General features: G+C 34.9%; 1 protein-coding gene across 5 annotated transcripts in view; it reads right to left on the bottom strand.

The window, feature by feature from the left end:
- The window catches only part of NEBL (nebulette), a 479,586-nt gene that overhangs the window by 48,278 nt on the left and 415,524 nt on the right, over positions 1 to 15,784 (bottom strand). For 3 of the 5 annotated variants that reach the window (XM_007504893.3, XM_007504892.3, XM_016426368.2), the window contains exons 15-20: positions 12,523 to 12,633; positions 12,206 to 12,316; positions 10,003 to 10,107; positions 8,170 to 8,262; positions 4,226 to 4,318; positions 2,667 to 2,759 (exon numbers count right to left, since the gene is read on the bottom strand). The exons of the other annotated variants lie outside the window; for them this stretch is intronic. In XM_007504893.3, coding sequence (XP_007504955.2) covers positions 2,667 to 2,759; positions 4,226 to 4,318; positions 8,170 to 8,262; positions 10,003 to 10,107; positions 12,206 to 12,316; positions 12,523 to 12,633 — 606 coding nt within the window. The remainder of the gene's footprint in view (positions 1 to 2,666; positions 2,760 to 4,225; positions 4,319 to 8,169; positions 8,263 to 10,002; positions 10,108 to 12,205; positions 12,317 to 12,522; positions 12,634 to 15,784) is intronic. 5 annotated transcript variants of the gene reach the window in all.

Raw genomic sequence — 15,784 nt, 5'->3', positions numbered from 1 at the left:
AACTCCACATCCAGTACATTAGCCACTATGCCAAAGTGGAGAACAGTTAGTTGGTAAACAAACATTTATTAAGCATTTTCCATATGCCAGACACTGTGCAAAATATTGATATCTAGTATATACATACATAGACATATGCAAATGCAATTTACATTTTTAAACCCCCCCCTTATACAAATTAGTTATCTCTAACGTAGTTCCATTTATGTAGAACACATTGTTCAAACCATTTGCATCAATGTATGTCTGGCTCATGTGCCCTTTTAAATAACTATTGCTCTTTCACTCAAAATGATCCTTTTTTTGATAAATTCCTTTAAGATCAATACTGAAAGGATTGCAAACTCTCTGAATAACTTCAATGAAAATACAAGGCAGCACATTTTAAAGGGAATGTTTAAAAAGAAGTCATTGCAAGTCAAATGGAGAGTATGAAAGAACCAGAATCAGCTGTTACCAGAACCAAGGTTCCCAACTAGACAATTTTGGAAAGCCATTTTCTTTTTTTTATTTCATACCTTTATTTCCTTTTTCTGACTCAGCTTGTCTGTTTGTCTCTGCCTCTTGTTATCAAATGTCTGTCTGTCATAGTTCCATGTGAATTATGAAGGCAATTCTCCCTGCCCCTGCCTACTTCATTGAAATAGAATCACGATAGATATGGTAGTAAGACCTGTAACTCAATGTCATTCACACCCCTATTATTTGGAGGGCAAAAGGCACTGTGTGTCCTTGAGACAGAAGGGCAATATAATTTAGAAAGAACAAGTATCTGATGATACAATTGGAAAGGAAAAGTGCCATGGTGTTTGGGGGTTTTTTAAGGCTAGGGGAGATGATAACTGCTCAAGTATTTGAGGGGCTACCATGTTGACATGGGGTGAACATTATTCAGCTTGGCCCCATAGAGCAGAACTAAGAGTAACAGGTAGATATTACAAAGGAACAAATTGAAGTTGCATATGAAGGAAAAAACTTAACTATTTGCTCTACCCAAAATTGGAAATCTCCTGCCTCAGGAGATGGCAAATTCCGTATCAATGGAGATATTTAAGCCAAAACTTGATGATCAATTGTTGGGAATATTGTAGAAGGCATTCTTGGGCTTCTGATGAATTAAATGGTCTCTTAGGAAATTTCCAAATGTCAGATTCTGGGTTCAAGGTTTTTATGTAACTATTCATATATTATTTCTATGCCACCTTTGAAATTTGTAAATTCTAAAATTGCGTTTGCCCTAAGCACTCCTCTTTCAAAATTCAAGTGGCAGAGCCTAAGATTAGGCTAATATACTACATTTTTAAAGACCATCTTCAGGTTATACAACTCCTCCATGATTCTGGCTGGTTAGAAAACAACAACAACAACAATAGTAATAGAAATAATAATAGAAAACAATCAACTCTGATCTATTCAGGGTTGACAGTTTTCATTAAGTTTCTAAATACTAAAACCTGACCTGCATAGCATTTTCCAGATGTGAATGGTCCACAATTTTGCAATCAAATTTGCTTCTTTTCCTATTGTCTACATGCTATTCCTAGGGACTGCAGTCAACATGAAAACTTCTTTTCCTTCTCTTCCAAACAAACTCAAAAATCAGTTCTACAAAACACCTGACGGCAATGATTCTCATCTTCACCTTGATGTACTCCTTAAAAACAGCTGATTTATATAGTACTTCATGGTTTGCAAAGCATTTTCCTCAGAACATCTTTGAGTAGGTAGTGGAAGTATTGTCATCTTCACTTTTCAGCAGAGAAACTGAGGCCCTGAGGGGTTTGAAATGATTCCACAACTATGAACTGCCTTTAAATGGGGTTTGAATCTGTACCTAATTCCAGATCCACCATTATTATACCACACAACTTTCAATCAAGAGATAGAATGTATTTTTAAATGCCAGTTTGATGGCCAATGGTAAGACCTGTCACTACCATGGGAACCTCCTTTTGGGTCTTCATTCCTCACCCTTGCTCCAGTTGGCCTAAATCCCATTCAGGATGCTTGACTTCTTACAAAGCTTGGATAAAGTAGGAGTACCCAATTCTATTCCTTCCAAAAAAGATGGAAAGCTTCTCTGGGCCCTTCCAATCTCTACTTTACTGCCCTCTGGAGCTATTATCTGATCTTCTGATGAACCTAAGAACCCTTGGGCCTTGCCATATGCCCCTCTGCTACACCTTCAGCTTTGTAAATCCTTCCTTCAGCCCATTAGCTGAACTTTCTAAGTTGTCTCCTCCATTCAAACGTGAGCTCTTCTAGAGTGAGGATGGTCTCTATTTTACTTAATTGTACTCATAATAGTTAGGACAGAACTTGATGCAGAGTAATTACTTAACAAAGGTTCTGTTTATTCATATATATTCAAATATGTATATATGTATTCCATTCTTTCATATCTAGTTCAAATCCTCCAGGACGAAAAGAGAAAAAAAGTTAGATCCAAAGTATTTAAAACTATTATAAAAAAAAAGAAAATGATCTTTGTTTCCAATGAATAATCTTTGGAAATGGCCAAATAAAATAATGTTTAAAAAATAAAATAAAATAAAAGACTGTGAAAAAAATAAAACTATTATAAAGTAAACCATCAATATTGATTACATCATTTTTTTTAAATCTCTCTTTTTTTATTTTGAGCAAAAAAGTCTCAGACCACTCACCAAGCTGAGATGCTCCTGGTTCCTTTTCACTCTCTCAATCTCAGGTGTCATGAATACAGGGGTAGCTTTGTAATGTTGCTCTCTATAGTGAAGCTGAGAAACAAGGTACAAGCCATTTAATTATGCAAAGTAAAAATATGATGACACATTAGTGAAGATAGAAGGAAATTGCATATTGGCTATGATTCATTAATAAAATTCTCTTTGGGATTTTGTAGTAAAATCTCATTAGCATTCCCCATCAGATTAATGTTTCTAGTTGCTAAGCTTTGTTTGTCCTGATGCTCCCAATTTCTCCTTTTTTATTTCCACTCTATAAATTTCAGCTCTCTATTAGTTAATTCTCTGGACTTCATACTATCTATGGGGACAAAAATTTTTTTAAAAAAATTCTCTCCCTTTCTAGAGCAATATCTAGACAACTGCCATTTGTTATCTTCTTAATAATGCATTACTCCTTCATCATTTACCAACAATTTATCAAGTACCTCCTAAAGGCAAGGAATCAAGACAGCCCCCAAAATGTTCAAATATAGCCTTGCCTCCTCCGTGAGGAGCTATTCCATTGGTACTGCCTCTCCTCTTTCTTAATGTATTCCTATTGTTTGCAAAATGCTGCCTCTCAACAACCCCTGTTGTTGAGAGGCTTGTCATTATGGGATTCTTCCTGGCCTCTTGGGTAGAGATAGCTTTACTCTGTTGAAGAATCAAATTTAACCACATTTGGTACATTTTCATTGTCACACCAAAATAATCCAGGAAAAAAGGATGCTTAAGCACTCAGTAAAACCTAAAATATCATGCTTTTGAAATTAGTATAGAATTGTTTAATAAGACAAAGAATAGTGATAATTAAAACTCCATTAAAATGAATTCCACAGAGAATTTTTAATTTTTCCTTAGGGTGGGATTTAGTTTCAGTGGCTCATTTGCTTTTTCACAGTTTTATTCAACAGGGGACTGAGGCTAATGTTCGGTCAAAACCCAAGCTTCCTGTAACATGTTTTTATCCTGATGTCATTCACAATTCTTTCCTTCTGTAAATATAAACACACACTCACACACATGCACATACACACACATACATGCATGCCAACTGGGGGATTTAACTAAGTTTCTAAATCTCTGATGTTTGAAACTGAGGAAAAAATGAATTAACAAATAAAGGAACACTAATGGTAAGGGCTACTTGAAGACTGAACAAAAGAACTTCCAATATTCACTGCTTCCCCTCCTCCTCTGCATCAAAAGCACAAAATATCCTCATTATAGAAAATGATTATTTCATTGATAGGAACTACAAAAAAAAGTATTTGTGTACAGCCACAGTTTGTTTTTAAAAAACACCACTAACTAGAACAGTAAAGCATTCTTTCAAAGGGCAATTCCAATGGAAATTTTGTTGGCCCTTAATTCACATCAAATACTTTTTTAATGTACAAAGCTCTTGCCTTAAAACAATCCTGTGAGAAGTGTAGTAAAAGTATAATTATTCCCATTTTGCAGATGAGAGTTTAATGACTCAGAATGAAAAAATACTTATAGTGATGTGATCATACATTGCTGATGTTCTTCTGGTTTTCTTTAACTCTTTTTAGCTCTGGAAGGTCTGAAATGGTTGTTGCTTGCTTTATTTCTTCTTTATATTTCACCTGGTTAATGAATACAAAATATAATATTAGGGTTTTTTCCCACAGAGCAATGTCTAACAAATGTTTCCAATTTTTACTCCACTGTACTTGTATCATTAGAACATTCGTTGTAACACATGACAAAAAAGTTCAAAACTGTCTTTTGGATTTTTGTCAATTCTATAATTCCTTCCTCCATTTATTTAGTAGTTTGCTCACTTGTTTGTTTGTTTAAGGCTGGATCTACTTATGTCATCCTAGCTGGAGGATGATTCAATCACTAAAGGGCCTTATCTCAAGACTGATCAACATGGAAACTTTAACCTACTCCATTTTTCTAGTCTCCACCATTTTACCCTTCCTTGCCTACCCTGGTAGCTCTCTGCTCCTGGTCATTGATGCCAGAATTAATGAAGAGGCCCAACTGGCTTTAGCTAAGTTGAAGTTTAGAATTACAAGGCCCAATCAATTTACCAGTCTCAGTCTCCCAGCAGCATGTGACATCATGCCTGGCAAAGCTTTCTTTTCTCAAGGAATAAGTGGATCTGTGTGTGGTCTCCTACTGAATATTTTAAGAGTTTTATCAGAATTAATATGTAAAACAAGCATATTTTACATGACCTTAAAATCAATTCTATTCCTGAATTTTTGATATGCAGAAGCATTTTAATGAGTCTGTTTTTTCTATATTAAATAGGTAGAACTATGAAAAATATCTTCCTTTATTGTACCTTTTACAAAATATTGTCAACATCTTTTTTTTCCTGTGGAAAGGGTTTTAGAATCACTTCTTATTTTCTATAGAAAATTTTAAAAATTTAAAGGGTTTTTTATCATTGGCAGATATGGAAATATCAGCAACTACAATGGGAGTTGAGAGGATCAAAGTAAAATTCAATTAGTTATGAATTTACTTAAACTTCATTCGATATAGCATTCAGCATCAATATGAACCAGAACAAGGAAATGGAAAAATTGATAAAATATCTAGAAAAAGAAAAAGAAAAAAAAACAACAGGACCAACAACTGTTATGCTATATTCCTACCTAGAAAAAGGCAGGCGAAAACTATAACGGGAATAAGACTGTTTTTCTCACTTGGGCAAGTATATGTTGACATTAACAAAGACACTTAAAGGTGTCTGATAAGCCTGATTTCAACTCCATTCAAGAAAACTTCCTCCCTTCCTATAATTAACTTAATTATAATTGCTAGCAGTTTTCTAGTACTTCCTATGTGTCAGTGATTGTAAGGTAGGTGATATTATTAATCCCATTTTATAGTTGAGGAAACTGAGTCAGAGATTAAGTGTCTTGTCCAAGATTACATTGTAGTAAGAGTCTAAGGCATGATTTTAATTCAGATATTCTTGACAGATCCAGCCTTCTATCCACTGCAAAACATAGAATGAGATTAAGGATATTGAAGAGAAGAGTTATACAAGAGATGAGAGGTTGACTATAAAATCATATAGTGACCTCCGTTGCCATCACATCATGTGGTATTTTAATTATGTCTAAAGTGCATGGAGATGAAATAAGAGAGAAAGTGAAAAAGAAAAGGGACATTACAATTGTAACAAATTATGAGCTGGACTAGACAAAGGCATGTGGAAATTCGCCAAAGATCAAAATCAAGCCAACCCTTTAGAGATCACGGAAGATCATTTAAAATAATCAAGGCTGGAATTCTAGTCCTAAAATGGCTCCAGGGTGTTTTTGGAATAATGTACAATCTTCTACCTGTAAATGTAATGTTATTAACAGGACCAAAATTAAGTCTAAAACCAAGACAATGAGTTTTAGAGGTTTGTAAAGGCTGGTTAACTAGTGATAAAATTCATAGAATAATTCTTAAAAAAGAAATCTTGATGGTTTAAAAGGTTTACATCCCAGAGGTAGAAAATGTCAAGATCGTTCAATTTTAGAGAATCATATCTTGGCTTGACAACTTTTGTTAATCTTAAAAGAGCAACTTTTCTGCTTGAATACTAAGCCAGAGTTTTAGGGATGAACTCACAGAAAAAGACATAGTATTGTTTACTCTATATCACTGAGATTAATATATACATATATAAAAAAGATAATGTTCCACTTGTTGTGTTTTTTCTTGGCTTATAAACCAAATACCATTTAAACAGTAATTTTGCATACTTGCTTCAGCAGCACATATACTAAAACAATCATTTTGGTTTTTCATTATGATAATAAAAAACAGATATAATTTCTATACAAACACATTACATTAATACAGAAACTTTTCAGCGAACAGGGCTTACAATATTCTGATACAATATGAAGATATGTACATTTTTAATGTTCAGAAAGGCAATATAGTAGAGTAGAATGAGTTCTGGGCTTGGAGTGAGGATAAGCTGATCTTTCCTTTTAAACCATCAAGGTTTAAGGATTAACAAGAGATGCCAAGTCAAGATATAATTCCCTAATATTGAAAGATCTCAATTTTTCAACTCTGGGATACAAACTTTTTAAACCATCGAGGTTCAAGCCTAATCTCTGACACTTAACTGACTATATAAACCTAGAGGTACCACACAGAGGTAACCCCTAGAGTCCTCTAGTAACTACTAGGTGTTGGGTTTTGATCTGCAAGCATAATTTTTTTCATTCATTGTATTCACCCATTTTATACTAATGAAATCAAGATCCTCCACCTATATTTTAAATATGTTGGGGAAAAAAGTGATCTCATGTATTTTGTCCTTTCTTCTACAATGAGTTATGTTATGGTTTCACTCAGTCACATGCTCTAGCTCTCTCTCCTCATAAACTGGATGGAGCCCAATGACAAATTTGTGTTACATCAGACAGTGTTTGATCATCAATGGTTTATGTAAATAAGCTATTTTCACAAAGTTATGACTGATATGAGGAATGACTTGAATGCTGCCCTTGCTCACGCCAAGGCTTGTCTTCTATCTACTTTGCCATGATGCCTCTCAACAGCAACCAAAATTGTTCATTGTTTTTTTTTCTCTTGTGGGGTGTAATAAATCATATTTGGGGGATATATTTGATTGATACTATATAGATTGATTGACAGCTGACCCACCTCCAGCTCCTGTCCTTTGCATGCATTTTCTTATAATTTCTCTCTTCTCCACAGGGGAAAGCCATGGGAAGTATTTCTAGAAGATGTGAATGTCAAAGTTGCTGCTTTTCAGCCATTTTTCAGTTGGGTCTGATCTTTCTTTCCTCCATTTGTGATTTTCTTGGCAAAGATACTGAAGTGGTTTACTATTGCCTACTCAAAATCATTTTACAGATTAGGAAACTGAGGTAAGTCGGGTTAATTGACTTGCCCAGGGTAACATGGCTAGTAGGTGTCTGAGGGCAGATTTGAACTCAGATATCAAGCCTGACTCTCCTTCCACTCCACCATATAGCTGCTCCAAAAGGAAGGAAATCTTTCTGTGATAGCTAAACCATAAGAAGGTGCAATAAATGAATGGCCAGGCATTTAATTCATCCTTTCATTGGAAATTTTCTTTTCCCCTTCACATACAGTTGAATTGCTACTAAAATTCCTCCCTATGCTGCAAAAAAAGTCAGTATAGCTAAAATTCTGTTCTGAAAGATGAAATCTCATCATAAATTTCATTACAGTATTATTAAAATTATATTTCTTATGTACTATGAGATACCAGAATGAAACATTGCCTTAGGGTCACAGGGAGCAAGGCTATGTAGCTTTCATACAGAGTGCTCAACCTTTGAAATGTGATGAAAAAGCATAAATGAAGTATGGGATAATTTTTAAACCAATCTGTTTAGTAAACAACCTGAAGGCATTTATCTAGCTCATGTCTGCTTTTTTCCAAAAAGGATAATTGATTCTGCAGAGAACTTACTGAACTAATATTCTGCTGATTTTTCTTGACTCGTTCAATCTCTGGAGTCTCTTTTACAGCTGTGCCAGCTCCTATTGCTTTCTTATAAAACACCTTTATTATAAGGGAAGAAAAATAAGTATCAGTCTATTAAGATTTCAAGTCATCCAACCAATTTTCCTCAAAGAAAGTAGCATGAATAGTTTCAACTTAGGAAGCTAAACACAATTTTATTTTCCTAAATCAATTAAATTATCTATTATGTTAGAAATTCATCTTTATTTCCATAGCACTCCATTCTAGCCTTTTAGGTAGATTTACACATAAACTCTTACATCAGTCTATCACTTAAGTACCATTAAAGCATGACTCAGTAACTAGTTGGAACGGATTCTCTCTAATGATGTAAAAAGTTAAATCAGGTCTTCTTTTCCCAAACAGTCGGAATGTTTATCAATATACCTGGAGGAAATCAAAACCTATTGCATAAGAACTCACCAAATTATAAATCATTTTTTCTGAAATTCCATCAAGCTCAAATCTATTTTCATTCCCCAGTCCAACAGCTTTAGTGGTCTTCAAAGCAAATTTTATGTAAATCAAATCTAATTAATCCAAAGTCTCTTTTTCCTCACTTTCTACCAACTCCTTTGGCCTCACTTCCCATCATTCCCACTTCCAAATGGAACATCTCAATGAAGGTATACGCGGATTGCAAAATCATTCCCCTTTGAGACATTTGAGATTTCAGAACTCACTGGACAGTACAAAGGGAAGATCTTAAATGCAGTAGAAGCTTCCTCTGGAAGTCAAAAATTCTCCATGTGGCAGAGGCTAGTTCAAAGCTAAGCTATTTCCCTTTTCTTTCTCCTCTCAAAGTTCTGCTATGCAATAAGGATTGTAATTGAGCTCTGCCTAGATTGCCTCTAAAAAGGTAGCACGCAAGCAGCGTTACTTTAAGCAAACCACATTTGAACAAACCGTATACATTGGAGTGCGCCAGAATATGGGAATTTGGCAATTCATTGGAAAGTACTTCCGGAATCCTTGAAATTAATACTAAATGATGTTGAGTCATTTGCTTAACTGAATAACTTTAGAATCAACAAAATGTTAAGATCTGAAAAGTCCGTCAGAGATCCAGTTCAAAGCCTTCATTTCATCAGTGAGGAAACTGACGCTTGGAGAAATTAACTACTTTATTTCTACTACCACAGGTAACAGTTGTTATTTTAAAGAATAACTGTACTTTGTCCCACCTTATTCTATTTTGTAGCAATATTATCAGTGATGCATGGTCAAACAACCCTCTTGTAACATGTTAAAATCTCATAACGGCAGTGGGCAGTCCTGCCCGGCCATGATCCAGTGAGCAATTGAGGCCCAATGGCCATAACTGTTGCCACATGTTTTAATAACATCTGAAAATGTCATACTTATGCCATATGGTTTCTGAGTAGCCCCTTGTAACCTTGTTTCACCTAATGTCACATTGTTTGCAAGATTGTTTTACAGCACTGAGGAAATTTCTGTAGAACAAAAGTTTCTTTTATGCATGTGTGTTTGTATCTTGAGCCTCTATGATATTTGTAGGGAAATATATGGACCCTTCTCTGAATATTTTAAAATAACCGAATGAAATGCTTTATTTCAGTTAGAAGTGAATGATATTTTTATCATCAATGATACCCTGAAATCTATCTGGGGGTCATCTATGTACCCCAAGTTACAAGCCCCTGCTATAAAAAAGGAATTTACTGGAAAAATTAAACATATTAATAAATAATAAGAGATCAAAGGGCAAAAGTGTACCTTCCTTATTAAAAGTAAAAAAAAAAAGAACTTTCTGCTCACCGTGCTGATATTTTTCTGGGCTGTCTTGATTCTCTGTATTTCAGGAGTATCTGCCACTGTTGAATAGCTAGTCAACATCTTCTCGGATTCATTTTTGTATTTTTTCTTTTGTTGGAAAAAAGTGGAAACATTTTAAATTAATATGAAGTTGACTTTTCCCAGCTCCACTTTGTTATGTGACCATTATAACCCAAATAGCTGTTGACATGAAATAAAATAATGTCAAAAACCTCTATGATGAGACTCATTCTTACTCTCCAAAAAGTCTTACTGGTTACATTGCTGGGAACAAACATTCATGATGGGGAGGTGAGGGGTCTCTGTATTTACTCCCTTAGTTAATACCTAATCTTTTTAGGGCAATTCTCCTCCTTTATTCCCAATCCCCAAATCACAGGCAATGGGGTTTCTTGGCCCTAACCCTTACCCTAGACAATGTAAAGACATGATGCTTGAAAAATGACATAATCTTGGACTCTGATGTCCTCTCCCTTAAGGTTGTTACTGTTTTTTTTTTTCATCTTACCTTCCATCTTTGAATCTATACTGTGTATTGGTTTCAAGGCAGAAGAACAATAAGGGCTAGGCAATGGGGGTTAAGTGACTTGCCCAAGGTCACACAGCTAGTAAGTGTCTGAGGCCAAATTTAAACCCAAGACCTCCTATCTCTAGGCCTGGTTCCCAATCTACTGAAATGCCTAGCTGCCTTCTCCCTTAATGTGTATGAGAAGATGATTTTTAAGAGAAGATAGGTATTTAAAGGTAAAATGTTTTGGACAATTCAGGAATTTTAACAGGTCCCTTCATTTCTTGATCCATTTTAAAGAGAAAGCTTTCAAGAGTTGCTAACGAAAAATGCTAATGATAACATTAATATTAGAGTACTATAGAGAGCAATCTAAAGGAGTCAAAATAACAAGACAAGTTTTAGAAAGAACCATGTCAATAGGAATGAATAAAATTGAATGGAAGTCTGATATGTTCATCATTTAAGTTATTTCAGCTATCTAACATGTCTTGCTCTGATTGAACCTCTTTAAGGCAAGCTACCATTGTGTATTATAACAGAATAAATTTCAGTTAAGTAAATACAGTTAAGTAAAAAAAGCAGAAATCTGGCACAACTCAGCATAGAGGTGGTAACGTTTCTCTGCAAAATGTATGCTCTCCAATGACTTCATCTCTACAAGTGTGAGTAGAGTCAACTGTTATTTTTCATGTGCCAAAATGATGTATTGCAGGTTATTCATATTCATAAACCTTGAGGATTACCCAAGTCCCATTCCTCTGCCCACCTAATGGGTAAAGAAGTGATGCTCTCTCTCTGGACACAGTTCCCTTTGATTTCAGAAACTAAATCTGAAACTTATATGGATAATTAGTTTAGTTATTCTATCTATAAAAAACTGGGAATTTAGCTATTGGAAAAAAAGTCACCTCTTCTGGTCTAACAGAAAGGGACTCTATTTCTACTTTCCCAACATTCTCAGGTCAATTATATACAAGAGCAAGTTTTGTTTTGTTTTTTGTTTTTGTTTTTGTTTTTGTTTTTTTGCTACAGATATAGCCACAAACCAAATGGGTTATTATCTTATTATATATAATTATGTCCCTTACTGAAAGTAAACAAAATGTCCCCTTCTCAGAAAGTAAATAAAGGCACTAGTGAAAGTACTATGTAAATTTAAAACCAAAAACACAGAAAAAAACACTGCAAAGTGGTCAAATTTTTAAAACTGTGGCTCCATCATTTAACTTTAATTCAGTTTCTACTATTTATCTTGTCCTGCAATGATTCAAAATGAGAATAACTGGTAGAGTGATATAGTGCAAAGACTATTGGCTTTGGAGTCAAAGAACACGAGCTCAAATTCCCATTTCTCTTACTATCTGTGAGATTCTGCATAAGTCATCAAACCTTTCTAGGCCATAGGTCCTAGTCAATAAAATGAAAAAGTTGGACTCCATGGCGTCTAAGGTCCCTTCCAGCCTTTCGTCCCAAGAACTGTTTATGGCAAGGTAGTATATTAATGCAAGAAACTGTAAGTTGTCATTAGTCTTTTTGTCCAATTATGGAACAATCATTGTTCATAAAGTAGAATTCCTGGTATGTACTTGGGAGGGGTGGGGTGTGAGTAGGCACACACAAAAAGAGAAGGGGCATTACAACATGTAAGAATCAATACATTCACTCTTGTCCAACCTGACTGTAGATTTCAGATGCTCTCTTGGCTCGAATCATATCAGGGATATCCATGCTCACTTGCATTCCTTTCCCTTTAATTTCATTTTCCAGGTCTCTCTTGTATTCTTTCTAAGAGGTCAGAAGAGAGTTTTAAGATCTTGGCTTAGTATCCATAAGATTATTATGATGTATGCATTTGTTTCTTATTCATATCTTTAAGACTACATAAACTATGTAGTCTTATCCAATGCCAGGATTTCCTGTTTTACTGCAAAGAACAGACGGGATTATTCAGTTTCCAAAATTACTTTTTTCCCTTTATTTTCTCCACTTACCTGGCTTGCCATTTCAGATGCTTTCTTAGCCCGTTGGATATCAAGAGTATCTGTGCCCCCCTGCATTCCTTTCCCTTTAATTTCTGTCTCCAGATCTCGTTTATAGTCTTTCTATAAAGAAGAAAATAAGTAAAGTTTACCTCTATAAAAACTTTTAATTTGCTTTTCAATTGGAAAAATTATGTGTATTGTCACATTTATTTAAATAGCACAACCATATTAACACAATGATGCACAAACAGAAAAGATTTAATATAAAATGGCATGACATGTGCCCTTGATTGGGATTAATTTATTAATAATGAGAAATCTTAGGATGATAGATGGACATTAGAGTAATCTAGTTCCCGAAACAATTTCTTCATTTTAGAGATAACAAAACTGAGGGCTGTAAAGACTAAGCTACTATGCCAATGTCACACAGGTAATAAGCAGGAGAAAGAGGATTTGGACCTAAATCCTCTAGTTCCAAATCCTATATCCTTCCTACTACACTGTGGTATTTTTTTAGCCAAATAAGTGTCTCCTCTTTCTCTTTTGTTATTCCCTATATTCTGGTCACTAACTATATTCTATCAGCTCTTCTTTCACAGTTAAATATTTCAGTTCAATTCACTCAATATTTATTAAGCACCTGCAAGGTTCAAGGTACCATCTCTTGACTTCATCTCTTCATTTTTGATCCCAGTGCTATCATTTCAGTACCTCACAGTAGGTCCATCACAGCCTCTAACTAGTCTCTCTTCTCTTCTCTCCCCACTCTAAATTCATCCTTTACATACTGTGACAAAATTCATTCCTGTTCATAAAACATTCATTTCATCACACCCCTTAGATACTCAAAAATTTTTACAACTTCCTGCTGACCATAGAGGCAAAGCTTTGCTGTCATTCATCCCATATTTCAGGTTCTTCCAGAGCTACTTCTGTGATGGAATGGGAGTGAAGGAAGAGATATGGAGCATGATCCATTTTAAGATATGGGTTTTTTATAATATACCAACCCATTTTGAATGCACAGACAATTTTCTATTAAAATCTGAAGGTATGGTCATTTTATTCAACTCTATCTAGAATATTGTCTTAACTGATTAGGAGATCTTCCTGGAAGTAAAGACAAGAGAAAAGTGTAGGAAGTACTCAGCCAAGCTCTCACAATATACCTTTCTAAACAACCACAAAACAACATCTCAAGTCAAAATCCATAGTGACAGAGCCAACAAAAGTTCAGAATGAACCATTCTTCCAGACAAAGACAACACAGGAGATTGAAAAGAGAGATCTGTAACATGAGGGAGGCTGGTTCAGAGCTACATAGATGAAGCATCAATGGTGGGACTAGGTGGTGGTAACAAAGACAGCAGGAGCTTTGGGGAGTCCTCAAGGTGACATAGTAAGGGGACATGGCAACTGATTAGAAAGAGATTACAAGATAACCCTGTGCAAATACTACACAGAGGACCATAGGTAGAGGGAAAATATGGTAAATAAATGAAAGCAAAAGTAGAAAACTATAAAAAGGTAATTAATAACTTAAAGAGGCATAAAAATGCTGAAGAAAACAATACCTTGGGGAGGAAAAGAGAATTGGCCAAATGATAAAAAGAAGTACAAAAGTTAACTAATGAAAATAACTTTTTAAAGAAGTAAAAATGCTTGTTGAAGAAAATAATTACTTAAAAATTAGAATTGGGCAAGTGAATTAATGCCTCTGTGAGGCATCAAGAAACAATAAAACAAAGTCAACAGAATAAAAAAAAAGAAAAATGTGAACTATCTCATTGGAAAAGCAACTAACCTATAAAATAAATTGAGTAAAGATAATAAAAGAATTATTGGATTACCTGAAAACCATGATCAAAAAAAGCACTTAGATATCATATTTCAAGGAATTATGAAGGAAAACAATACTGATGTGCTAGAACCAAAGGGTAAAATGGAAATTTAAAGAATCCACCAATCACCAACTGAACAAGAACCCAAAATGAAAACTCTAAGGAATATTTTGGCCAAATTCCTTAGCTTCCATGTCAAAGATAAAATATTTCAAGTAGTCATAAAGAAACTTCAAATATTAGGGAGCCACTATCAGGCTTATACTTTCTATATGGGAAGATTGTAAAAGAGTGAATCAAACTCTCTTTGTCTATCAATCAGGAACTTTTAAATGAATCAATCAAAAACTCAAGTATCCCTACTTAGTACCTTACCAGTAACTAAGTATGAGAGTTCACAAGTCACTTGCTAGGGTTGGTGACAACTCCAAAGCCCCTAGTCCCAGGAAGTGCTAGGAAAATTGAAAGACTGCAATTGGTTCCTGTAAAGTGGAGGAGCAATAGGAAGTAATGTCGAGAAAACTGCTTTTAAAGGGCTAGCTCGAGGATTCAGTGATTCTCTGTGCATTGGTGAGCTAGACTGGAGGAGGAGACTCTTTCCCTAGATCCTGCATTGGCTGCTGTGGTGAGTGGAGCGATTGCTTCCTTGGTTGTCTGCTTATTGGCACTTTGGTGGGATACTCCCTTCATCATGAGTTCTGGTGACATTCTTGGTGGTCTTGGCCTCCTGTTCACTAAAGATTCTCAGTAGATTCTTCATCATTTCTTGGTTCTTTGTATTTCAGCTTCCTAATTAGGACTTTGGATTCTAGTGAGATTCTCTTTTGGATTCACATTTGCGGTCTGGAGATATTAGGATTAAACTCATGGTATTTGTAGCTAGGCAGTATTTTCTGTCTCTTTATCTACATTTTTCCACTTTCACTCTTTATACCTCTATGTAAATAAAGCTGCTAAAAGTCATTTTGATTTAAGCTGTAATATTTTTAAACTCTACAACCACAATATTACTTTGTAATTCTCATATTTAGCATAAAACTGAAATTTAAATTCTTACAAGAGGACATATATGTCATCTAAGAACTTTATCATTATTAGAGCTGTTATAAGGATTCTAGAAAGAAGGAGTAAAGTGAGGTAATTATGTTGGGACAATATTTTTTTAAAATGGGAAGATCAGAGAAAGGGATGCCTTGTAAAAAAGGGAGAAGAGAGAGGGAGAAAAAAGAGGGACATTATTTTATATCAAAGAGGCATGTAAGGAAAATCTTTTAGAGTGCATGGGAAAATGGTAGGGGGAAGGTGATGCTTAAATCTCAGAAACATCTTAATTGTTTCCAAAATGGATGGGGGAAGAGGAACACATGAACACACACACACACACACACACACACACACACACACACAAATGGTAAAATAAATCTATC

This window comes from Monodelphis domestica, chromosome 5 (assembly GCF_027887165.1).
Source record: "Monodelphis domestica isolate mMonDom1 chromosome 5, mMonDom1.pri, whole genome shotgun sequence".
Classification (NCBI taxonomy): domain Eukaryota; kingdom Metazoa; phylum Chordata; class Mammalia; order Didelphimorphia; family Didelphidae; genus Monodelphis; species Monodelphis domestica.
The sequence above is the reverse complement of the archived record's forward strand: the minus strand, read 5'-3'. Positions and strand labels throughout refer to the sequence as shown.